General features: G+C 38.6%; 4 protein-coding genes across 4 annotated transcripts; 2 read left to right on the forward strand and 2 right to left on the reverse strand.

Annotated features, from left to right (window-relative positions):
* Positions 1-141: 141 nt before the first annotated feature.
* LOC132783927 (collagen alpha-1(X) chain-like) lies at positions 142-1,918 on the forward strand. The gene is given in 5 exon segments (XM_060789241.1): positions 142-256; positions 323-595; positions 658-1,039; positions 1,041-1,249; positions 1,281-1,918. Coding segments are annotated over 5 exon segments (1,533 nt in total). The 5' UTR covers positions 142-225.
* A 231-nt stretch (positions 1,919-2,149) lies between these two features.
* LOC132783928 (chymotrypsin-1) lies at positions 2,150-3,093 on the reverse strand. Its single transcript, XM_060789242.1, has 3 exons — positions 3,018-3,093; positions 2,364-2,965; positions 2,150-2,305 (listed from the first exon to the last, which is right to left on the reverse strand). The coding sequence occupies exons 1-3, from the start codon at positions 3,091-3,093 to the stop codon at positions 2,150-2,152; spliced, it is 834 nt and encodes a 277-aa protein (XP_060645225.1).
* Positions 3,094-6,780: 3,687 nt separating this feature from the next.
* LOC132783939 (chymotrypsin-1) lies at positions 6,781-7,672 on the forward strand. The gene is made up of 2 exons (XM_060789269.1): positions 6,781-7,419; positions 7,481-7,672. Exons 1-2 carry the CDS (start codon positions 6,781-6,783, stop codon positions 7,670-7,672), a joined length of 831 nt encoding a protein of 276 aa, XP_060645252.1.
* Positions 7,673-9,685: 2,013 nt separating this feature from the next.
* On the reverse strand, positions 9,686-10,737 carry LOC132786951 (phosphoglycerate mutase 2). The gene has a single exon (XM_060793736.1). It carries the CDS (start codon positions 10,633-10,635, stop codon positions 9,781-9,783), a length of 855 nt encoding a protein of 284 aa, XP_060649719.1. The 5' UTR covers positions 10,636-10,737; the 3' UTR covers positions 9,686-9,780.
* Between the last annotated feature and the right edge of the window lie 12,520 nt (positions 10,738-23,257).

Genomic DNA, 23,257 nt, shown 5'->3' on the forward strand with positions numbered 1-23,257 from the left:
ATGTATATTCTAGATATTTGATGATGTTCCGTCATCATCATCACGGCGCAACCATAAAAACAACAGTAAGGCAATAAAACAAACGCTTAACTTGTGATTTTGATGGATATTATGCTTAACGGTTCCTTTAAATCTAGATTTCTGAAAGTGATTTCATTTGAATACACTCTCCTTTAGTATAAAAGAGATCAATTACTTGCAAAATGAAACACTTCTGTTTGAGCCATGGAGCTGCGCATAGCACTTTGCTACCTCAGTAGGTTGCATTGAAATAGAATAGAAGACTTTAATTTGCTCATCTTGACCCTTATTTTGCATATAGTTATTGGCATCAGTTGGAGGATTACCTCCGCTGGAAAGCATCCAAGTAGCCCAGACACCGGCAGACTTCTTGCAATTCAGGTCCCAGCACCGGAGAAATCGCCTCCAAAAGTTGTCTACAAGCGACCCCATCATTATTATCCACCACCACCACCGCCACCTTACTACCCACCACCTCCACCACACCATCCACCACCGCCACCTCATCATCCGTCGCCTAAATGCAAATGTCCTCCTGGACCACCTGGGCCACCGGGTCCTCCAGGCCTTAATGGTAAGTATCCAATTCATTTAACATTAAAAAATATAAAACTTTAATAACATTTTGTTATGCAGGCACGCCAGGAAAACCGGGACATCCAGGAGCGAAAGGTGACAGAGGTGATCCTGGAGAAAAGGGAGATAAGGGTGACAAAGGTGATAAGGGAGATAAGGGACCAATGGGTTTAACTGGTCCACAAGGACCTCAAGGCCTTCAGGGTTCTCAAGGTCTGCCAGGTGCACAAGGATCCCAAGGAGCTCAAGGACCACCAGGAGCACAAGGATCGCAAGGATCTCAGGGATCTCCAGGATCCCCAGGATCTCCAGGTGCTCAAGGTGCCTTAGGTCCACCAGGAACATCAGGTTCGCCTGGTTCACCAGGTGCTCCGGGATCTCAAGGAAACCCTGGTCCGCAAGGGCCACCAGGTCCACCAGGACCGCCAACGTGGCCAGCTCCTCCCCCCACCACCACCACCACCACCACCTCCGCCACACCACCATCATCCACAACCACACCCACCACCACCACCGCCAATAATTGTTCCATACCCAGTAATACCACCACATAAAGGACCTCACCATCACCATAAACCGCAACCCCACAAGCCACATCATCCACACAAGCCAACCAAAAAACCGTACCACCCCCATCATCCACACAAACCAACAAAAAAGGCCACATCATCCACATAAACCTCACAATCCACATAAGCCTCACCATCCACATAAACCATACAAGCCACATAAACCACATACAACTAAGAGGCCACCTCCCAGACCAACTCCCACGCCGACCAAGCCAACTACAACTTTACCACCCGAGACTACGACAATCCCTCCAGATACTGAGACAACTACAATGGAACCAACTACTACAATGGAACCAACTACTGACCCTCCAGGACGTTTGTCAGGTCCAATTATCGAAAATATTCAAATCGACATAGAAACGGGTCCAACATTCAATGAAGTGGTAAATTCAACACTACGTCAAGATCCTGAGCAAGTTTTTGACCAGGAACAACAATCGGAAGATTACGATGAGGATGAAGACGAGGATGAAGAAGACGAGGAAGAAGAAGAAGATGGTCTAGAATCCGGTATATCCGAAAGCACGGACGAATCCACTAAAGACGAGTATGAGAATCAGGACAACGAATATAACTCCAATGAAGGATATGACAGTGACGAGGGTGAAGCAAAAACTATCACAGAAAGCCAGCAGCCCCTTCAAAGCTATGTCGTGCAAGAAAGAAGTAGAAACCGACCACTTATCTTGGCTATTAGTAAGCCTCGGAATCCATTTAACATTTACCGAAGTTATGACGATTACTAAATATGCGGAAAATTACATTAGGAAAATATTTAAAACAATAAACTAAATTATAAGGCTGTAGTTGAGTTTGTAAAGTTGAATTTCATTTTTTCAACAAGCCCTAAAATATGCAATGCAAAGTGAGGTGAAAATACTGAAGCAAGCAGTCCACATTTGCCTAGCACTGCTTCGTATAATTTTACACTGCTTGCATAAAATCAATTCATTTTGGTTTAAAACATGCCACTAAGTTTATGCCATACGTTCTTTTATCCAAGTGTCGAACATAGAGACGCGAGTGTAGACATCTGGACTATTAGAAGCACAGAAAGCGGTTCCATATGACACAACACCCACTTGTTTAAGCGACTCGCCATTCGCCATAACCAATGGGCCGCCAGAATCACCCTAAAAAGTCACAAATTACAGCAAACTATGAAATTAACTCAATAGTGAATTTACTCACATTGCAAGCGCCCTTTCCGAATCTCTCCAGGGCACAAATCTCGGTGTCCGTCAGCTGTGTCATTGTCTGTTTGCACCTATCATTGGCCAACGTTTTGTAGGAGAGCTTCTGCAGTACTGTGGGATACTTGGCAAAAGGACCAGTGCCAAAATGGAAAACTGAGCCCCAGCCAGTGAGCATCACATCCTGATCTGCGCCCACAAGCTCGTTGCTGCTCACATCGATGGTACTGACTCTCTTGCCATCCAGCTCAAAGGGTGGATCAATCTTCAGTATAGCAATGTCGCTAGTGACCAACTCCTCATAGTTCTCGTTCATCTCGTAGGACTGCACTTGGGAACGGAAACCGCTGTCATCGTTCAAATCCCTCACACCTGCCACCACAGTGATCCTGCTGGCATTCTGTCCATTGACGCAATGTGCTGCTGTAAGTACTCGATTGGGTGCAATAAGAGATCCGCCACAGAAATGACGTTGCTTGCCGCTGCGTGTCAGAAACTGCATGGATATTTGGTATGGAATATATTCATCGTTGGGCACATCATAGCCTCCAACTACTCGCTCCTGTGAACTGCTGTCCGCACTCTCAAAATACGCGTCCACTGCAAGGAATCTTCATTAGCAGTTGATCATAATTTTTACAGTGATACTTACGATCTATTACTTTGCCCATGGGTTTTGCAACTGTTAGAAAAACAAACAGCAGCAGCAAGCAGAGTGAAGTTTCCATAATGTGGCTGGGAATTGAATTGATACTTGACTTTGCTTGACTTTGACGCTTTATATACATTGTACTAGGTGCTCATTAGAATTTTATCATTTTAAAGCTGTGGGTGTTCTGACCCCAAAGTATGTGTAACAAGGTCGCAAGCTTAACATGCGATAAACTTGGCTACAGCTCAGTGGGAGAATTGCACTTTCGGAAAAACCTTTAGAATTGAGTGCATCATGGCATATTATTTTCTAGCGAAACAGTGAAAAACTGCATCTACGTCTTGTGAGTCGGACTTTGGGTGGCCAGCCAAACAGAAAAAGTGTGGGGTAGAGTTGCTTCCTCAATTCTCGGTAATGACATCAACACCTACAGTTACACCTACATCCAAATTGACGCGACACGAGCAAGGACTGAGACTAAGGCACAAGTGGTTTCGTGGGACAAGGCAGAAGAGGAAGGATCAGGTTGATCAGGCTGCAGTTTTAATCAATGAATAATTTAAATATTCCGATTAAACAAGCTGCTGCTGCTGCTGGTGCTCTGGTCGCGGACATTTCTTTTAATTCCTTGACGTAGATGGGGAAGCAGAGCGTGGTTGAGGAGGAACGGTAACAAACATGGACAGGCAAGCAGGCAGGCAGGCAGGCAGGCAGGCAGTCAGGCAGTCAGGCAATTGGAGTTGCCATTGGACAATCAACACTTTCGGTTCGCTTTGGCTATCTGGGCAGCTCACATGTTCGATGCAAATCAACTTCAGTGGCCGACGTCTGGGAGGGCACAAGCTCTGTGCTATCTGCGATGGACTCTTCCTGCTTCTCTCCTCCTTGCACCCTGACGCTGCCTGCCATGTGTCAGTTCCGGCCTGATTGCATCCACTCTAATGAATCATTTTACTGCGCCTCCCGAGAACTGTGTGTGGCAACTGGCGCAAATTAATTATGCACACCTCTGGGGATTCGCCGGGATTCAGCAGTCGGCGTTGCAGCCGAATGTTGAGGTCTTGATCTTTGGACTACTGTGTTAATTGTTGCCTCGGCGCAGTTTGGCACTGCCTCCGAACCGATTTGAACTTAAAATGGCTTTATTATTTTGGCAACGAGTTGTGGCTTCTAGGCTGTAGCTGCCCACCTTCTTTTAGCTTCTGCTCTTGGTTAATCGGACCACCCTGGAAAGAAGCCCAGACACGACTTATCTCTGTAGCTTATTTTTAACTTTAGCATATAATTTGCATATGAGTTCGCTGGGTCCCGTTGACAGGTTAATCCTTATGTTAACTCATTAGACATTGTATTTATTCCCTTCCTAAATCCAATTAACATTATTAAAACTTCCTTCTCGGATTGTTTTTCTGATGGCGTAACTTATTAATAAGTTAAGGTATAATAAAAATCATTAATTATCTGTATATTTTATTCTCTTCAATCTATGCCAACAATATGCTTTGTATTTGGTCAACCTTAAGATATAGTTAATAAATTATTGGTAGCTCTTGGCAAGCAAGAAAACAACAAGATGCCGAATAAATTTTCCATTTGTTGTGGCAATTAATTTTGCACTCGTTGCGATAAATGACAACAACAAGTTTAGTTAACTAGTACTATGCATGGAACATTTGGAACAAATGTGGAGTTGGGAAAATTAATTGCATGTTTTGCATAATCACTAAATTGGTCGTTTATTTTACGTACTTAATTTGCCAGCACCACAAACTGCCCAACGTTTGTCTGTCTGTCCCCCTTCTGTTCAACCTCCCGACATACCTATAAATTATGACTGCAGTCGCAAGGCGCTTCGAATAAGTTCTCGCAGTGCGACAAGTGAAATACGTTTTTATTTGCAAATCAGATAAGAGATCTGGGCACAGTGAGCAGCTAAACCATGTGTAGATACGCTTACCAAATATCAGATACTGATACTACCTTCTTTGCTAAATTTATCGGTCGCGTGAGCTTGTTACCTAATTGATGACAACAGGTAGGTGCTTCTGTCAAGCCAGCAACCGACCTCAGATTAGCTTCACGACAAACGAGACGCAGTATGGTGAGTATGATATTGTTCATCTTCATATCGAAGATTTGCTTATGATATTCTGACACGCACAGCCTAACAGCAGGAGCCACTCTTGTTTCACTCTTACAGTTCGGTCCAGGGGCCAAAGCTGTTGAACCTTTCATTAGCTTCTGAAATTAAATCTGAGTGTATTTCATTATTCTTGAAGATTTCATTTTAGACCGTAATAGAACCATTTTCATAACAACGGTTTAATTTAATAAACAAACAAATAACAAACTAATTTCTTGTGCCTTTATCTTAACATTCTGATCTTCAAACTAACATATTATATGCAAATTCAATTTTAATTCTATAATAAAATTCGTTTTATTTTAAGCACACCATAATATCGATCAAAGTACTAGCAAATAAAATATAAATTGGTGACAATATAAATCCAATAATAACAATGGCATAATGGATAGTTTTGACAATGGGAATTTCCAGCATTTATGTATCGTATTGCAATAAAGATTATTAAAATTTTTTGGCCTATCTAGATCACACCGTTCATGTCTTCTCTTACGTTATCAAATCTGAAAATCCAATTGAGAGCACACGTGCAAAAGACGATTAAATACTTGACTACTGGACTTTGAAGGCTCAATTGGCAACCGCACTGACGCAGGTAATAAAAACAAGCGGCTCTGCTTTAAAAACCGACATACATATAAATCACCTGGAAGACAAAAAAGAACAACACAAACCTGCCGCACATATAATAAAAGTTGCAATATAAATATTTATTTTATTTTTTCCACTGCGTTTTATTTCTGTTCTTAAGTTGTGAATGAGATACTCTTTTTGAGCGGCCACACGCACAATTCTGCTGAAATTGACTGGCGAAGAACAAGGCTGACAATAAGGCGGGCAATCAACCAAAACGTCATAATAATGATGGCGTTCCCGTCGGCTTCTTCGGATTTTACAGACAGGATGCTTATCTTGTTAACACCGTACCTTTTGCCGCCTGGCGTTAAATTTAAACTGCAATAAAGAAATAAGAATGGGGAATGACAAAGTCGCATTTCAGTTCAGTCAGTTCAACGAATTTGCTGGCATGATTTAAATACATTTTATAAGCGAGATTTAAAAGATTTAATTAAGTATGGCAATTGTTTTTCCTTGATAAATAAAGATTAATAAGAGACGTTGATTATGTTTAGTATTGTAAATATTTAACTTCAATAATCTAGATTTACATGAACAGTAAAAAACCTATATTTAAAAGATTCAGAGTTCTTTTATATTTCTCATAAATTATTAGAGTAATTAAATAAATCATTAGGCGAAAATATTTTAACTTTTTTATTATTTAATGAATTCATAAAATAGGTTATTTAAACATGTGAAATATGCATTTTTATTACACTTATTTCATAACCAAATTTTATATTACAATATTTGTAGATAAATAACTTGGAATTTCATAAAGAACAAATATTTTAATTACAATTCGACCATGGCCCAATTCTTTTATCAATGCAAGAAGTACTATGTTTATGCTGATGTTAAAAGATATTATATTAAAAACAATGCTTAATCTTTGTTTGATTTGCATACCATGAAAAAGATAAATGCCAAAAGCTACGAAGGTATAAATAAGATCCACTTTTATGCCAAGCAATAATCATCGAGTGAGTTGACGAAATGACAGTAAAATATCTTCAGTTAATTCAGTTATGCATTGTGGCTTACCTCAGTCTGGCTGCTGATGCTGATGAGGACCTCAAAGCAACCCGCATCAATGGTGGTCAGATGATGAACAAAACGGTTCCTTTTCAAGTGTCGCTCCAAATGCATCGACGGGGGGGATGGCGTCACTTTTGCAGCGGCTCCATAATCAGTAAGATGCATGTTGTGACTGCGGCGCATTGTGTGGAGAAGATGGAGCTGGAGAAGCTGAGTGTTTTGGCTGGCACGCTCAACTGGAAGACGGGTGGGCAACGGCACAAGATTGTGAGCAAACATGTGCATCCGCAATACGCAATGATGCCACGCATTATCAATGACATTGCGGTGCTAAAGGTGAGTCCACCGTTCGGATTGCATCTCGCTGAGATCAGCACCATACACTTGGGTGATGCCGATCGTGTTGGCGGCAAAACGCCAGTTCGTCTCACTGGCTGGGGATCGACAACGCCGAACAGCACTGGGGCCAAGGTGCCGGACCGGCTGCAGGTGCTTCACTATCAGACCATCTCGAATGAGGAATGCGTACAGAAAGGGTTTCGCGTCACACCGAACGAGATCTGCGCTTTGGCCTCACATGGCCAAGGCGCCTGCATGGTGAGTACAACACATATGTACATATTTTAGATGATTGACTTTAGCTTACGACTGTTCACAGGGTGACTCTGGTGGTCCATTGATCTTGTCAAACGGGCGACAGCAGTTGGCTGGCATCGTGTCCTATGGTAGCGCCACCTGTGCCCAGGGCAAACCCGATGTCTATACGCGAGTCTCCAGTTTTCTGCCCTATATAAGCAAAGTCCTTAACCAGGACTTGACCCCACAACCTCAACAAACAGCGCAAAACTAATAAAATCTTTGTGGTTTACATTTTAGTTGCTTTTTTTTTGGCCGGCTAATTAAAAATCTTGTTCAATATTCGCCACAGTCGGAGTCTGACTGCAGTACAGCTGGGCATCTTCATCGGCCTAGGCTTAGGTCTTGCCTCCTCTGCTCTGCTCTGGCTTGGCTCCAGCTTTGGCCTGCACTCCGTGGACCATGATAAATGCAAAAAGCAATTTATCGCACATTTAACTCAATTCAGTTTCTTTATGGGCAGCCAAAGGCCCAAACCCAACCCCAGACCGAGACCCAGACTCAGACTCTGCCTCAAAGCAACACTCAAATGCAGATGCAGGCGGTGGGGTGGGGTGGACAGTTTGGCTGGGGCAAGCCTGCCAGCCAGACAAAGTTTAGCTGACACGCACACTACATATTCACTCACACACTGAGCAGCCTCGAGCGCGGCATGCAGCATGCTGCAAGCTGGATTGCGGACTGTGGTCCGTGCACCGTGGCATGGCACAGCGCTTGTAATTCGATATTAGATTTTATGTGCGACAAATACGAAGTGCAAACATTTTTATGTTTCTTCAATTTCTATGCTGCATTCGTATTTGTAGTGGAAAAAATTGGAAGATGCACCCCAGCAACGTTCCGTATCGACCAGCTTTGCTTTCCAACATAATTAACTTCAAATACTCCTAATGTGGGCCTCACGCTTTTCGATCTGGATACCACTTTTACGAATATATTATACAATACTATTTTACTAAATGTCGATACGTTTTTCCAAACATAACATAGGGCATTAAATGTTTTTGTTATGAATACGTGTTGGGTATATTATTAATAATTTTATTTATTAATAACAATTCATTAAGCACAAATTATAAATTTGCAAATTTAACAATTACAAATGATATCAATATACAGAAATCGCTTTTTCCAAAACAATATTAATTCTTTAATCGATTCTTTCTCATCGTTCTGCTGTATACGAGTATCTATGTAATATACAAATTAAAAAGTTTAAGTGCGTCTATTCTAATGACCACGAAAATCAGCCCTAATTTTGTGTAGCTTTAAGAAAATGTTTGAAAAATACAATTTTGTTAATTTGTATAACCATTTGAATATTATGCTTAAAGTGTAATTTGAACCCAATTGTTTTTGCATATCACCTTTATTTTAATCTTCATAAATGCAAAAAAACGTACGTCTAACCTAACACCAGCAGTGTATGAACGTATGAATGTAAGTGACTTTCCAGTGATCTACGAGATATACTTACAATATAAAAGTGTAGTTTATTAACAAAGCTTATTTGCTATTTTGTCTTACAAAATTATATGTCATCTATTCTCTCAGCTAATATTCATAATTGAACCGTTCTAATACGAATTTTATTCTACAAAAAGTCACATGAATACGCGAGTGTGAAACTGAGTGAGTGAGTAGCGACAGAACGGAGAGAGAAGGTTAGAGGAAGATTGAGAGAGTGCATTTGTTAGACGCTCGTCGCTGACCGCATAAATTCATTTAGATCAATCAATTCAATTTGTTTGTCAATAAAACCTAAATGAGTATTTCATTTAAACAAATTAAAATTCGACCCATTTGAATGTCGCGCACAAAATTCCAACAGCCGAATGAACTCAACCAACTGAACCCGTCCAGCAATTAAAATTGACGGCAAAAAATGGGAGTTGGATTGGACATTGGGCATTGGGCATTGGCACAGAGACTTACTCTCGCACCGTTGGTAGCTAAAGCTACAGCCACAGATTTCTGAGCCAAAGAAGCAAGTATGAGTGAAAATATATATGAGTATGAAAATGAATGAATGAATGTGAGGCCCTGGCTCTGGGCACTGGGCTCTGCCTTTGTTGACTTTTCATTGTCAATTAAAATCAAATAAATTTATTTGCTGCTTGACATTCGCGAGCAGATTCTGATTCTCATTTCAGTTCCTCAATTCCGATTCCAATTCTCCGATTCTGAATCAGATGGAAGACTTGTGTGGATTGAGACGAAGCTCGTATATTGTTTTGACCTTCTTCTTGTATTTATGGCAATTTTTTTTGGCTGCGACTGTCGCAAATGTTGCTAACCTTTGAACTTATCACAAATCAGTAATCAGTTGCCCTGGTTCGCCACAGTTTCCATTGCCTTCTTCACTGTTTCAGGATCGCCCAAAAATTTCATCGACACCAATGGCTTCATGCACTCGTCGAGCTCGTAGACAAATGGAATGCCAGTTGGCAGATTCAGCTCCATAATATCTTTATCAGATATGCCATCCAAGTGCTTGACAATGCCGCGCAAACTGTTGCCGTGTGCGGCAATAATGAGTTTTTTGCCCTCTTTTATTTGTGGCACAATGATCTCGTTCCAATAAGGTAAAGTTCTTTCGATGGTCAGTTTAAGCGACTCAGTGTTGGGAAGGTCGCAGGGATCTATATCCTTATAGCGCGGATCTTTGGCAATGCATTCGTAGTACTTGTGATCCTTTTCCATTGGAGGCGGAGGAGTGTCAAAACTGCGACGCCAAATTTTCACTTGCTCCTCGCCAAACTTCTTGGCTGTTTCCGCCTTATTGAGTCCTGTCAGTCCGCCGTAATGTCTTTCATTTAGCCGCCAGCTTTTGCATACTGGTATTCCGGTTTGTTTAGATACGGTGAGAACCGCATTGAGTGTGTCATGAGCTCGGACCAGTAGAGATGTGTGCGCAACATTAAATTTAAGCTTAGCATCCTTAATGGCCTTTCCCGCAGCACAAGCCTCTTCTTTACCCTTCTTAGTAAGCATGGCATCAAACCATCCACAGAAGAGATTCTTTTGATTCCACTCGGATTCACCATGACGCACCATTACGACTACGAACTTCTTCACTTCACATTTTTCGGAGAACATCCGATGCGACTCCAGGGTCCAGCTTCTTGGGCGACTCAGCATCTGGTTAACATTACACAGCTTCCACATCGCAGCCATTTATCTAGAGTTCGAATAAAAGTGATTCTATCATTAAACTGATGATCTTTAAAAGGTGAACTACTGCAATGAGAATTGATTTGAAATTTAAAACAAGTAAGAAAGCTACAGCCACAGAAAGCAATCTGCTAAAGTCAAAAATATTTGAGAATTTTAATTCGCTTCAGAAGGCAGTATCTTCAGACTACATTAAGGATTTATTAACAGTACTAAATAGGTAAGAAACATTAGCCGAGTGTGCTCGACATTGAGATACCCGCTACTACAATTTTTAAATTGACTATTGCTATGATTGTACATACATGTATGTACATATATGTTTACGTTGGCTACTTGATTTTTATACATGGCTATATCGACTTGACTGTTGATGTTGATTAAGAATATATTTGGCAAATATCAGCACTCAACTCACACCTATAAATGTTTGTGTGCGGGTGCTACTGACAACTTTCATTCACGAACGAAAATAATCTATTCTGTAAAGTGAGAGATCCGATTTGTTGAACTTCATCGCTATTTTTGTTCAGCTTTTCGATTTTGTTCTTAACTTCGTTCTTGCTCAGTTTTTAACTTATGATGCTTAGTTAATTTTTGTTCATTTGTTTGCTTTTGACTAGTTGTTATTCTGCAGTCTGTTGTCTTTAACTATCGTCCAGTTATTTAAAATTATTTGTGTGAAACACTAAAATAGATCGACAACAAAGATCAAGAAAAAAAATTTTGACACAGTATTTAGAGTAATTATGGTATTAAAAGTAGCAAAAAATTATGTGCAAAACAATTAACCTCACGCTAATCTAGCACTCTTTAATAAATTACAGGAATATATACATAATATAATTATAATTTCAAGTCAGAATTTCGAGATTCTGGCTTCGCTATATTTATTATTGTTCTTTTTGGTGTAACAACATTTATTAGAAGGGTCAACTAAATTATTTGAGGCATAAAATGCCTGACAACTCAATGCGCATTGAAAATTTCCGTCGAATCAACTGCAACTTGTTCAGTAAATGCGATCAGCCAACAAATTGACCAACGGACAGACAGATACTCAAATACGAATATGCCTGGGTAAGAGGAGCAAAAGTGCTGGACATGCTGTGATCTTCAGCAGAAGCAGAAGCAAACCATAAAGAGCTTTTACGACCGACAGTGGCGGCAGTTTGGATGATAAATTGTCGACTGAAGTCAGTTATAGCCCGGCAGGTCGACAACATTTCAGTGCGACCGCCAAGAGACACCAAGAGCAGCTACTCCATAGATCGATGTCCAGTCGTTGAGTAAGAGCGAAAGAGATTAGACAATTTGTAGAAGAGCTTGGACAGTTTTGCCTGGAAGCGCCACTCTGGTGGTAAGCGCAAAGCCAGGCCATCATCTGGTATTCCACCTGGACCATAGACTGCTCAAGCTCTTTACAGTTGCTTCGTGTTAATTGAAAATTGTACGGTAATGTTGCTTATCGCTTGCCTATCAGGCGACGTCGTCGTCGTCGTCGGCGTTGTCGATAGGTGCCAGTATTCGAACCAGTCTCAGTCCCAGTCCCAGTCCCAATGCCACTGACCATGCTTGGGTCTCTGTCGTTTGGGGTCTTTCGGTTTGCGTGTCCATGTTTCATGGTGCCACACCTCAAGGCCTCACGCATTGGCAGAGGTGTTTGATAAACATCCAGAGTCATGTGTCTTCTGGATTTTTTCGTGTTTTTGTTGTTGTTGGTATTATTGTTTTTGTCTTTTTTACTGTGTGGTTTGCGGTGAAAATTTCTCAAACGCTTTTTGACAACTTTCATGTGGAACGCACTTAACAAAATTTATCGCCTCTGACATTTTTTGTGACTTTAATTGCTTAGAGACGTAAGAAGTTGTCCTCCAGCTACTTGCCACACATCTATGCGCCTTCTTTTTGCCACCTGCGGCTCAGAGCAGCCTAGGGTTCTAAGCTGGGTTTAAGCACGTTAACAGTTGACACGATTTGCGGCTTAATTGCTTTTTTCAATGATTGATGACATACTCTTGAATCGAATGTAGCCGAGTTTATTATTAAAATTGTTTTATAATAATATATTTACATATATGTTACATATGTAAATATATATATATATATACATATGATTGATGACATACTCTTGAATCGAATGTAGCCGAGTTTATTATTAAAATTGTTTTATAATAATATATTTACATATATGTTACATATGCGTACAATTGATTTTTTATTAAAATAATATTTGAGTTTCACAAAATTAAATCGTATAAAATTTACTAAGCCCAAAGTAGCTTAAATAATATGTTTAAAGTTATAAAATTAAAGTTTTCAAATATTTATGAAACTATACATATATTATTGTAAATTAGATTTATTTGACATTTCGTCATATTGATTAAAGTCGCTGATTGTTGTTATTATCATCCAAATATTTTGTGAATATAGTGATATTTATTACTCTCGTATTCAATCGTTTAAATGCATAAAGCCAAATGTTGTCTAAACATATAATAAATTAAAAAAAAAAAAGTATTTTAAATTTTTATAAATACATTTAAATAACATCTAGAAATTAGTTCGACTTTTCAGCGAAATAAAACGTTAAAGGCTGAAATATCGAGTTTTATAGTTAGAATTCTGCAAGAATATTATTTTTTTCTAAGTTGTATTATAATAATATCCTGGTTGTGCATAATCACTTAATATGTTTCCTATATTTTCCAATAATAATTTTTCTTCCGCAACAAATTCAAAGCCAAAAAAAAAAAAAGAAATAGAAATAAAATGGCGCTTACAATTACGAAATTGCATCCAACACGTGAGCGGGTCAGAGTTTTCCATGCGGCGAATGTTGACTGCGTTGGTTGGCCAAACGACACGGTCAAGAGGTGGCTGGGGCTGCGGACTAAGACTAAGGCTGAGACGGAGAGCGAGACTCCAAATAGGAGCCGCATTGCATTTGCCAAACAGTGGCCTGTGGTGGAGCTACTGCACAGCTGCAGAGATGAAATTGAGACGCAGTTGCAACTGCAACTTACACACACACACACCACACACATGAGGCGCACACACGTACTTCGGCCACGAACTTTGATCGCTTAACCTTTCGTAGTTGTTGTTGTTGTTGTTGCTGCTGCAGTTTGAAGTTGCTGTTTTTGTTGAATTTCGGCTCATCGTCTTGCAATCGTGCGAGTGAACAATCGTACCTGAAGCAATTTAAGCACCTGGCAGTTCCGATTATCCAGACACACATGTGGAGCGCACTATGAAAATTGAACTCATTTCCCGTTTTCCCTCGGCCAATTTCATTCTGAATTTGCGTAAATTGAAAATGAGCCTCTGTCAAGGACTTAATTCTCGCATAATGCCAGCAGCTGTAATCAATTTATGCTTACATTGAAATATCAATTGTAATAAAAAGATAAGTATATATAAAGCTCGCTGACATTGAAAAAAAGGTACAATCGACTACATTTGATAAAAGTGTATAAAATATTTTAATTAGAATTCTTTTCTTAACATTTTTTTTAATTATCAGCAAGAATGTAATAATTCTTTTTAAATTTTTGATTACTATATTGAAAAAATAAGAAATTTGTTTGAGAAAAGATATAGCCTTGCCTACAAAAATATATCAATAAACATCAATGTCAATCTATTTTTGTGCTAGTCTGAGCAAATAAATATCTTTAAATTTGACCTTTTTTAAGTTTTTTTTACAATACTTCATATACGAATGTTTGAAGCTTAAGTAACCAATTTCCATTCCAAAGCCAAATTTTTCAATGCAAGACCTGATGAATTAGTATGTTTTCGGTTTAAGATACTTCACATAATGTAGAAATATTTCCGTACTTTCGATTGTTGAGGCAGCTAAGAATATAAATTTTGGCAAATACGAATAAGATATAACTAATCTCTATAATTTTGTGTATCTTTCAGATATTAGTCAAACTGGATAGCGAACAGATTCATAGATGAACGCCCAAAGCCCAACGGCTGTTGAACATAGCCGAATCGAAACCGAATTTAAGAAAGCAATTTGGCTTCTCCTCGGATCAGGTCAACCCAGCGCTCACTGGACGTGGACTAGACATGGACATGGGCAAGTGGAAGTGGCGCTGCAGACGATCATCGTTTTACGTGGGTGTGTGAAATAGAGCTGCGCAGCAGAGGCTCAATGCGTTGCATCGATTGCTGTGCAGTCTCGGGGTGGGGCGGGTCGCTCAGCATGCGATTTCATTTTGATAATAATGGCAAAGGCAAATAATTATAATGATCATGATTACAATCATTGATGCTGGCAGCGTCTCTGGCCCGTTGGCTGCCACTCGGCCTATGGCCAAAGCTGAGGCTGCGGCTGAGGCTGTAGCAATAGCTAAGGCTGTGGCAGCATCATCAACGCAGCAACTTGGCCAAATGACTAAGCAATTTACCGTTTTGTATAGATTTCAAAGCCTTGCCATGTCTTGGCTTGCCTTGCCTTGCACCTGGAACTGCCCCTGGCCGTGGCTGCCACATCATTGCACATTGCACACTGCACATTGCGCGCACTGCGTTCGAGCTCATCTTCAATGAAATTTCAGGTCAATTGTCTTCTGCGGCTGTGGCTCTCTTAGTCTAAGATCGCGCCTCCAACTATGGGGCTTTGCCGAGTCGACCGCAGACGGCAGACGAAACCGCCGTCGGAGTCGAAGCTCTTGCCAATTTCTATTTTCGTGCGGAATTGAAGACAGCATTTCTATGAGCAAGCTCAGAATTTAAGTGTATATTCCGAGGCGGGGTATGACAATTTTCTCGATCAATACGGCAACTTTAAAAGAACATATGTGTTCATCAAATTAATATACATATTATATTATCGGAAGGTAGTTGAAAAATATTTGAAAAATACCATGTGTGAAATGACATAATGAAAATAAAATACCCATATTTAATAAAGTGTTGTTGTCTTCTTAAAAAATATGTGATATATGTTACATATACATATATAACAAAGATACATTCTTTTCATTTACTTAATGTGTATTTGCAAATTCTCATTAATCATCAATTTATCAATTTATATGAATTTAGTATGGCTATTATTATTTATAAGAAAAAATCTGAAAAGCATTAGTTAAATAATAAATGTGGATACATTAATTTATTCTAGCGACCGTCAATTATATTTTTGGTAATTCTCTTTTCGGAATTATATATTAAAAAATAAAAGCTTGAATACGGTTTGCAGAGTATTAAAGTGTTGCCATTGCACAACTCACAAATGTTTTTTTTTTCTTATTAATATTATTATTTTATGTTTGTGTTTTGTTGTATTCTTTGCGTTTGTTGCTGCACTTTTCGCTCTTCCCATACACTGGCTGCGTAGGCGCTTTCCACAGATTAATTGAAGTCATAAGCAATTGTAAACTTATCGCTTTGGTGCATGTTCCAAGACTCCAGAAGATATGACGTGAAGATGGTGAGAAGCAAAAGGGGAAGTGGCGAAGAGGGGTTTTCAGCTAACTTTTTCAGCTCTTTTATTTTTTGCGGCTTTGTCGATTTATCGATTTGCAGCGGCAGCAACCACAATGACAGTTATTTTGCAGTAGTTGTTGTTGTTGCTTTTGTTGCTGTTGTGGCTGGTGTTGGTTAATTTGTTGCTATATTTGATTGTGGCACACTTTGCACAATTATTTGATTGCGTTTCTATTAAGTACCGATAGAGTTCATGAGTTCAACAATCAGTAGCCAATAGCAGCTCATTTATTTCATTCCGCTCGAGGTTAAATTCCATCTCTCAATCAATGGATCGTGTCGGCTCACTTAATGGAACTGAAAGTGCAAACTAATCAATAAAATCGCGAATGACAAACTGCTAATAATCGACAATGAATTGTGTAACATAAAGATCGACAATGATCTAATCAATTTTTTTGCAATTTATAAAAAGTTAACATTGATAATCGATCGCCCGAAAGTATGCAATTGTTTAATGATAATGTTTTTTTCTTTTAATATCTTTATTTAATATAAAATTTGTTTGTAAATATTGAAATAGATTATTAATAGTAACAGTTTTAAGGTATATACGTATATTATAAAAATTTCAAATTTAAATTTTACTTATTTGTGTATACTTACATAGATGACTGAGATACCAATGCTTGAGTATTAGTAATATCTATAAACTACTATTTAGTTCTCTGATAGATGTCAGAGTCAAAAGCTAATCGTTTTCTTGTTTCGTTCTCCAATCTCTCAGCCATGTGCTGTGGGTTGGAATGAGAAGGCAAAACTTTTTAATCGCTACACGCTCGCTTATATTGTTGCTCATGTGGCACGTACCGCAAGTGGTTGAATAATTAAAACGCAGGACATGTGTGGGTGAAGCAACAATAACTACAGCCGCAGCAATAATAAACTTTTCTAAGGAAGAGGAATGGACTTGGATACGGATATGTAGAAACAGAAGCAGAAGCTAAAGGATGGTGTTCTGCCTGTCGCTAAAGGCAGCAATTATGGCGCGTCAGATTGAAGACGCTGAACGTAGAGCGTGGAGCGAAAGGATAAAAGCCGGATGTCAAAATATGGGTAATAAATGTGCTAAACAGCCGCTGCGAGATGATACACTTGTGTACACAGATACACACACACACACTCTCATATGCATAGATGATGAGCTAAATGGCAAATGCTAATGGAAATGTGACAAGCGACAGGCAAAGAGGAAGCTGCCGGCTGTCTCCAGTAGCTCTTTATTGCATTCTACCCTCCCATTCCCATTCCCACTCTCCTCTTCTCTCCTCACATATGCAAATACAATGCTATATGTATGACGATGCCGAGCAGCGCACGTGAATTTAGTGGTTCCGGAAGTTTTTGCGGCATTTGAGCAATTTTATTGCCATGTCTTGAAGTTTGTTTACGCTTTCTGGCATAAATGAAAAGACGCGAATTGAAATTCATGGCGCCCAAAACTAAGAGAAAAGCGGCAGCGACTGCTGCTATGTTTTATTGTGTATGTATGTGTATCTTGCCCAAGACACTTGTAACCAAACGTGCCACAAAGCCAAGTCGAGCAACTCGCTCGTGCTACAAGCGTTAATCTGCTGCAGTGACGAGAAAACGTGGTTAGAGATTAAGGTTATGTGTGGGGATTTGTGGGGGTTGTGAAGGGGTGGAAGGGGGTCTCCTAACATGCGTGTAAATATGGATGGCATTCGCGCTTAACATATGTTTGTTTATTCATTCGTGTGTTGGCTGCCAAATTGCAGACAAACAATTAAAATGTTGTTCCTACTTTAATTGAAAATTAATTGTTACTGTCTTTGGGTAATTGCTCGCTTCTCCCACTCCTTGGCTTTATTTCCACTTTCTTACCCAAACAGAGGGTATTCTAATTTTCAGTAGTCGTAACGTTTTACAGAAAGATCTGAGAGGCATAAGATAATGTCCCTCAGGTTTTGGATTTCTTAGAAACATTTTATAAACACATTTCTAAATAAATGGTAACTCATCCTAAATTCTGTTCATATTTCAGAACCATTTTATAAAATGTTCTACACATTTTTAAACTAAGTATCTTAATATGAATTCATATTTGGAAACCAGCTTAAAAATGTCTTCAACATTTTGAAACGGAGTATTTAAATTATAATTTCTTCTAAATCTTGTTCATTCTTGAAGCATTTTTATAAAATATTCTACATAGTTTGTATTTTTATACCCGCTATCCATAGGGTAGAAGGGTATTATAACTTTGTGCCGGCAGGAAATGTATGTAACAGGCAGAAGGAGGCATCTCCGACCCTATAAAGTATACATATTCTTGATCAGCGTTCGTCTGTGTGTCTGTCCGTCCGTCCGTATGAAACACTGGATCTCAGAGACTGTAATAAAGCTATAATTTTATATATATTTTTTCGACAGCATTTGTTATATTTGCACGCAGATAAAGTTTGTTTCAAATTTTTGCCACGCCCACTTCCGCCCTGACAAATCAAAAAAATTGAATAACAAGTGTAATTTTAAAGCTAGAGCTACGAATTTTGGTATATACAATAATTACTGTAGTAGTTATGATTCCTGAAAATTTGGTTGCGATTTGATTGTGGAAAGTTATTAAAGAAATACTTTTGTATGGGAAAAACGCCTACTTACTATGGGTCTGAGTTGCTTTGGCCGACAATCTGGTACATTGTGCCGTTTATGGTATATTTGGAATGGTGTACTATATCGATATATCAAACATACCATTTGGTATATTTTTAGTATTTTTAGTATTTTCGGTATATTTTGAAAATGATACCGCAATATTTTGCCTTTATTAAAAATGGGTAGCGGGTATCTCACAGGCGAGCACACTCGACTGTAACTTTCTTACTTGTCATTTATGTATGTATTATATGTATATTATATATTTGGTAGCTACTCTTAATTAATGTATTTTAAGATTATCTTGTTGTAATTAAGGCATTTATTTTTACTTAGTTATTTTATTGCATTTAATAGTAGATTAGAAAAATGAGCATTGAAATAAATACTATATTTTAATAGTTTCTCATAAATTTGATGGGTTCAGAATGAGACCATCAAAGTAATTACAATTAAAATACTATTAATTATTAAAAATATCGAAGATAGTCATATATGGTGTCTATAGATACTTGTTAGTTATTTTATCTAAAGTATTGTGCAAAGTACAGCATAACAAATTCGTGAAACCTTTGGAATTAGGTAACTGGCATTCAAGATATTTGCAACATTGTGGCAATCATTAGCAGCATTGATAAATTGATTTTTGTGGCAAATTTGACAAATTCGCTAATCAAACAAAATGCCAAAGAAGAAGAAGGAAAAGCAGTCTGAGACGAAGCACAGCTTGCCACATCTTCGCCTTGGACAGTTGAAAGGTGTTTTTAATTACTTGAAGCAGTTGACAACACAAGAACAATTAAGGCTGAAATCGAGATGAGGAACTGACTTTGCTCTGGCTCAGGCTCAGGCTCAGGGTGACATTTAACCAAATGGAAAAGTGCAAATATTGTCAAATTGAGAAAGGGAAGCGGCAAAACCCACACAGAACATCATTAGTGGCTCTGACACTGGCTCTGCCCCTGCCTCCTATCTTCTTTCTTCTGCTTCTGCTCAGGGGATGGATGCTCGACTTTGACTTTGTCTCAAGCGAAATGTAAACAACCGAAATGCCAGAGCATAGTCCACAGCATAGTCCTGGCAGAGGCAAACGCGCTCCATGGAGATTCCCTCTAAAAACTAAAATAATTTGCTAATATTTGCACAGCAAGAAAAGTTGAGATGCCGCTTGCCGCACGTCGCACGATGCCTTCGATGCCTTCTGCTGCGTGCAACGCAATCGCGCCACATCATTAATTATTTCAGGCACAAACTCAGCTCAGTTTAACACAGCTCATCTCGGCCAGCGAGGTTCAGTTTCAGTTTCAGATTCGGGCTCGACTGCGAGTTGGGCTTTGGGACCGGTCGAATGCCTCTCTGAAAGGTTGTTAATTAATAGAAATTTGCGTTGGAATTTCACAATTTCACATCCAAGCTGCATCCATTTATCGTTAGGCACGACAGAAACTGGTATTGTTCAGTGTAGTCAGGGTTATAGAAATTCTTGAAAAACTCCTTGTGAAAGTTTTCTTATCGAAGCAAATTAATGGTTTACTATATGTGGGAGTCATCGAGTATGTCAGGCTATCTGCTACATTTGTAAATTGAATGTTTAATAGTACGAGATTTATTTGATGTATTGGAAAACTCGAATTGTCGAATAATTATGCATTTCAATTTATTTATTCTCTAATACGATGTAGTCATTCATTTTGTAAGAATAGTAAGCAGAAAATTATACCGCAAAATTAGAAATTATATCACTTTGAAAAATGTCTGCCTTTAAAAATATGTCACCCAAAAATCCTAACCTATTTTATCCAAATTATGTATAAAAAGTAAGTTCAGAGTATTTATTACAAGAACCATTGCTAATATTATTAACAACAACAAGCAATAATATAAAATTGTGCTGTTTTATTTTAGATCTATCCATTAAAATTTTAAACATTTATGGATAAAATACATTTAACATACATACCTTAACATTCAAAATATTTTACATGACTGCGATATAATAAATTTATTTTTTAAAAGGGGTGCATACATATTTGTAATGTACTATAAAGGATCACAAGGACTTTACTATAAATTCTGCTTTACTTTGCCATAAAATCATATTCCTCACGATTCTGTTAAATAACACTCAACATCGCTGTTAAACAGTCCAACTGGAAATCGACTCACTGTTAACGAGCGAGTGCAATCAGAATATTTTTAACGAAACTTTAGAACTTTCACTGAGTCAACGCACTCAACATGATTCACACTCAATAGACACATACATACACTCAGCCATAAACGTTATCTTGCAAACAGAGAGCCAGAGCGAGAGCGCGAAGCTCCGCCCCTTTCAGAGCTGTTTGCTGAGCAACACACTAGCGCGTATGTGTGTGTGTACGTGAGAGGCAACGCACATTTGTTATTTGTTAATCAAATTTCGTGCTCCTCTAACCTTCGGACTTGCACTGTGAGCCCCCCATAGTGGCCCAAAGCTGCCCAGTGCGAGCGAGATGGCAATCGAGTGAGAGGCTAGCCGTAGAGAAAACATGCGAAATGAGAAATTTTCCAGTTACGGGCAGCAACGGCAGACAGTGAAGTGGAGCACGCAGCTAACAACGGCATGCGTCTAACGATTTGCTTATCAACTGGCGTTGCGCTTATCACGTTGAGTAATGAATTTCTCGTGTGGTTGTCGCCGGTTCTTATTTATTTTCGGAGCAGCAATAAAATATTGAGATTTTTACAGTCAGAGCAATTCAAAATGTTTTGTTTATCAGCAGCAGCAAAATTCTATAAAGATTAAAAATCTCACCAAAAAAAAATCACATTTCTAATTAAAGAAGACAATACAAAAGACTTGAAAATATATGTGACATAAGCAAACAACAGATAATTCCAAATCAAATGAAATAATTTTGCTACATTTAGATTACCTCACAGTTTCTCTGTCTCTCTCTATATATTATATGAAACCTCACACCTCGACTGTAAAACGTAATTAATAACTTGTTGTACCAATAAAGTAAACCAAGCCATCGACTCTTACCCCTTGAACTCTGAACAAAGATTCTGCGCCCTTTCTCAAAGATGCTGTAGCCCATTCATCCCAATTCTTGGCTTCATTTTTTTGGGTAAAAAATCCGAAAACACAGAAATTAATTTTGGTAAAGAGTTCATAAAGAAAAGGGATGATACTGAGCCCTTTCCTCGATCTTCTGAGATCAAAGATGCTGAACCTTTCGACCATTTGCCAAGCCTTAGGGTTAGAAACCAGGCGTGTGTGCTCTTTTTGTGCCAAAAATCTTGAACTTTCTTTATTAATTGATGCTGACATGAAAGAGTTCTGACCAGATCCAGTTCAGGGTGATAAGCGGTTTGGTCCAGTTCTCACAGCATCAATTTGATGGACAGCTGACCGTTAGAAACAATTTTTTTATGAGAAAGTGCGTATTTTAAGTTGCGTTTACTGCTCAAAAATAGAAAAAGGAGAAAATTAATAAAAACGAAGGAAGTTTCCCAGATCTAAACTGAAATATATCCGGTTTATTTTTAATTTTTTTAACATTTGCAGCTTTTCTAGTTTAAAATAGTAGAATTTTTTAACTGAAATTTGCTAGACTGTCCACAAAAGCCAACTTGAGGGACGAACATAAAAATCGAATTAGTCACAGCAAAAGATAAAAATAATAATTAATGATCTTTGATACTAGACAGCTATAGGAAAATGTTAACTGTGTTTAATTTTTCGCACTTCCCACTCCTACTTTTAACACCCCAAAGACCAACAACGAAAGATGAAAATATCGTTACAAAATTGTCAAAAAATACAAAGAATAAAAGGAAAAAGGAGACTATAAAATGGGAAATCACGGAAATCTACCAAATTATTTGCAGTAGAGAATGCATTGAAAATTGGCAAAAATAATGTCGAGCGTAACAAGGGAATCGCCAGGGTAGGGGGGAATCAGAAATCGACAGTTTGAATTAGGGTAGTTAATTTTTGCATATGCGTCGAGTCGGTCAAAATCCATTGGCATAGAAAATTACTACCATATATGGGTGTGTATGTGTGCGTGTATGTTCATTTTCACCTTTGACCCAGTTTCTTAGGCTTTGCAAATATTTTTGCATCTTTGCAGCAGTCATCGCCCTTTTGAATATCAAATGTGAATGCGTTGAAGGCCTAACAAATTCCTTCGCTTTCTTCCTTCACGTCAGCTACAAAAGGTGCCAACGAGATTGAAAATGGAAATGAAAATTGTAAAAGAAAACCCACGTGGCGTCAGGCATCGCCCATGAATACTTCACAAGACTTTGTTTTTTTTTGTATACATTTTTTTAAGTTGACTTCACATTATTATTTTTGTTTATGCATAATGCAAAATACTTATTGACAGCTTAAGCCAAGTAGAAGAGAAGCAGGAGATGGACTCAATGCTCAAAAAAGATTTTATCGCATTCTTTGCCAAAATTGCCTTAAAACAGTGAGATTTTGCCGCCTTAAATTTAACCA

The sequence above is a fragment of the Drosophila nasuta genome, chromosome 2R, assembly GCF_023558535.2.
Source record: "Drosophila nasuta strain 15112-1781.00 chromosome 2R, ASM2355853v1, whole genome shotgun sequence".
Lineage (NCBI taxonomy): Eukaryota > Metazoa > Arthropoda > Insecta > Diptera > Drosophilidae > Drosophila > Drosophila nasuta.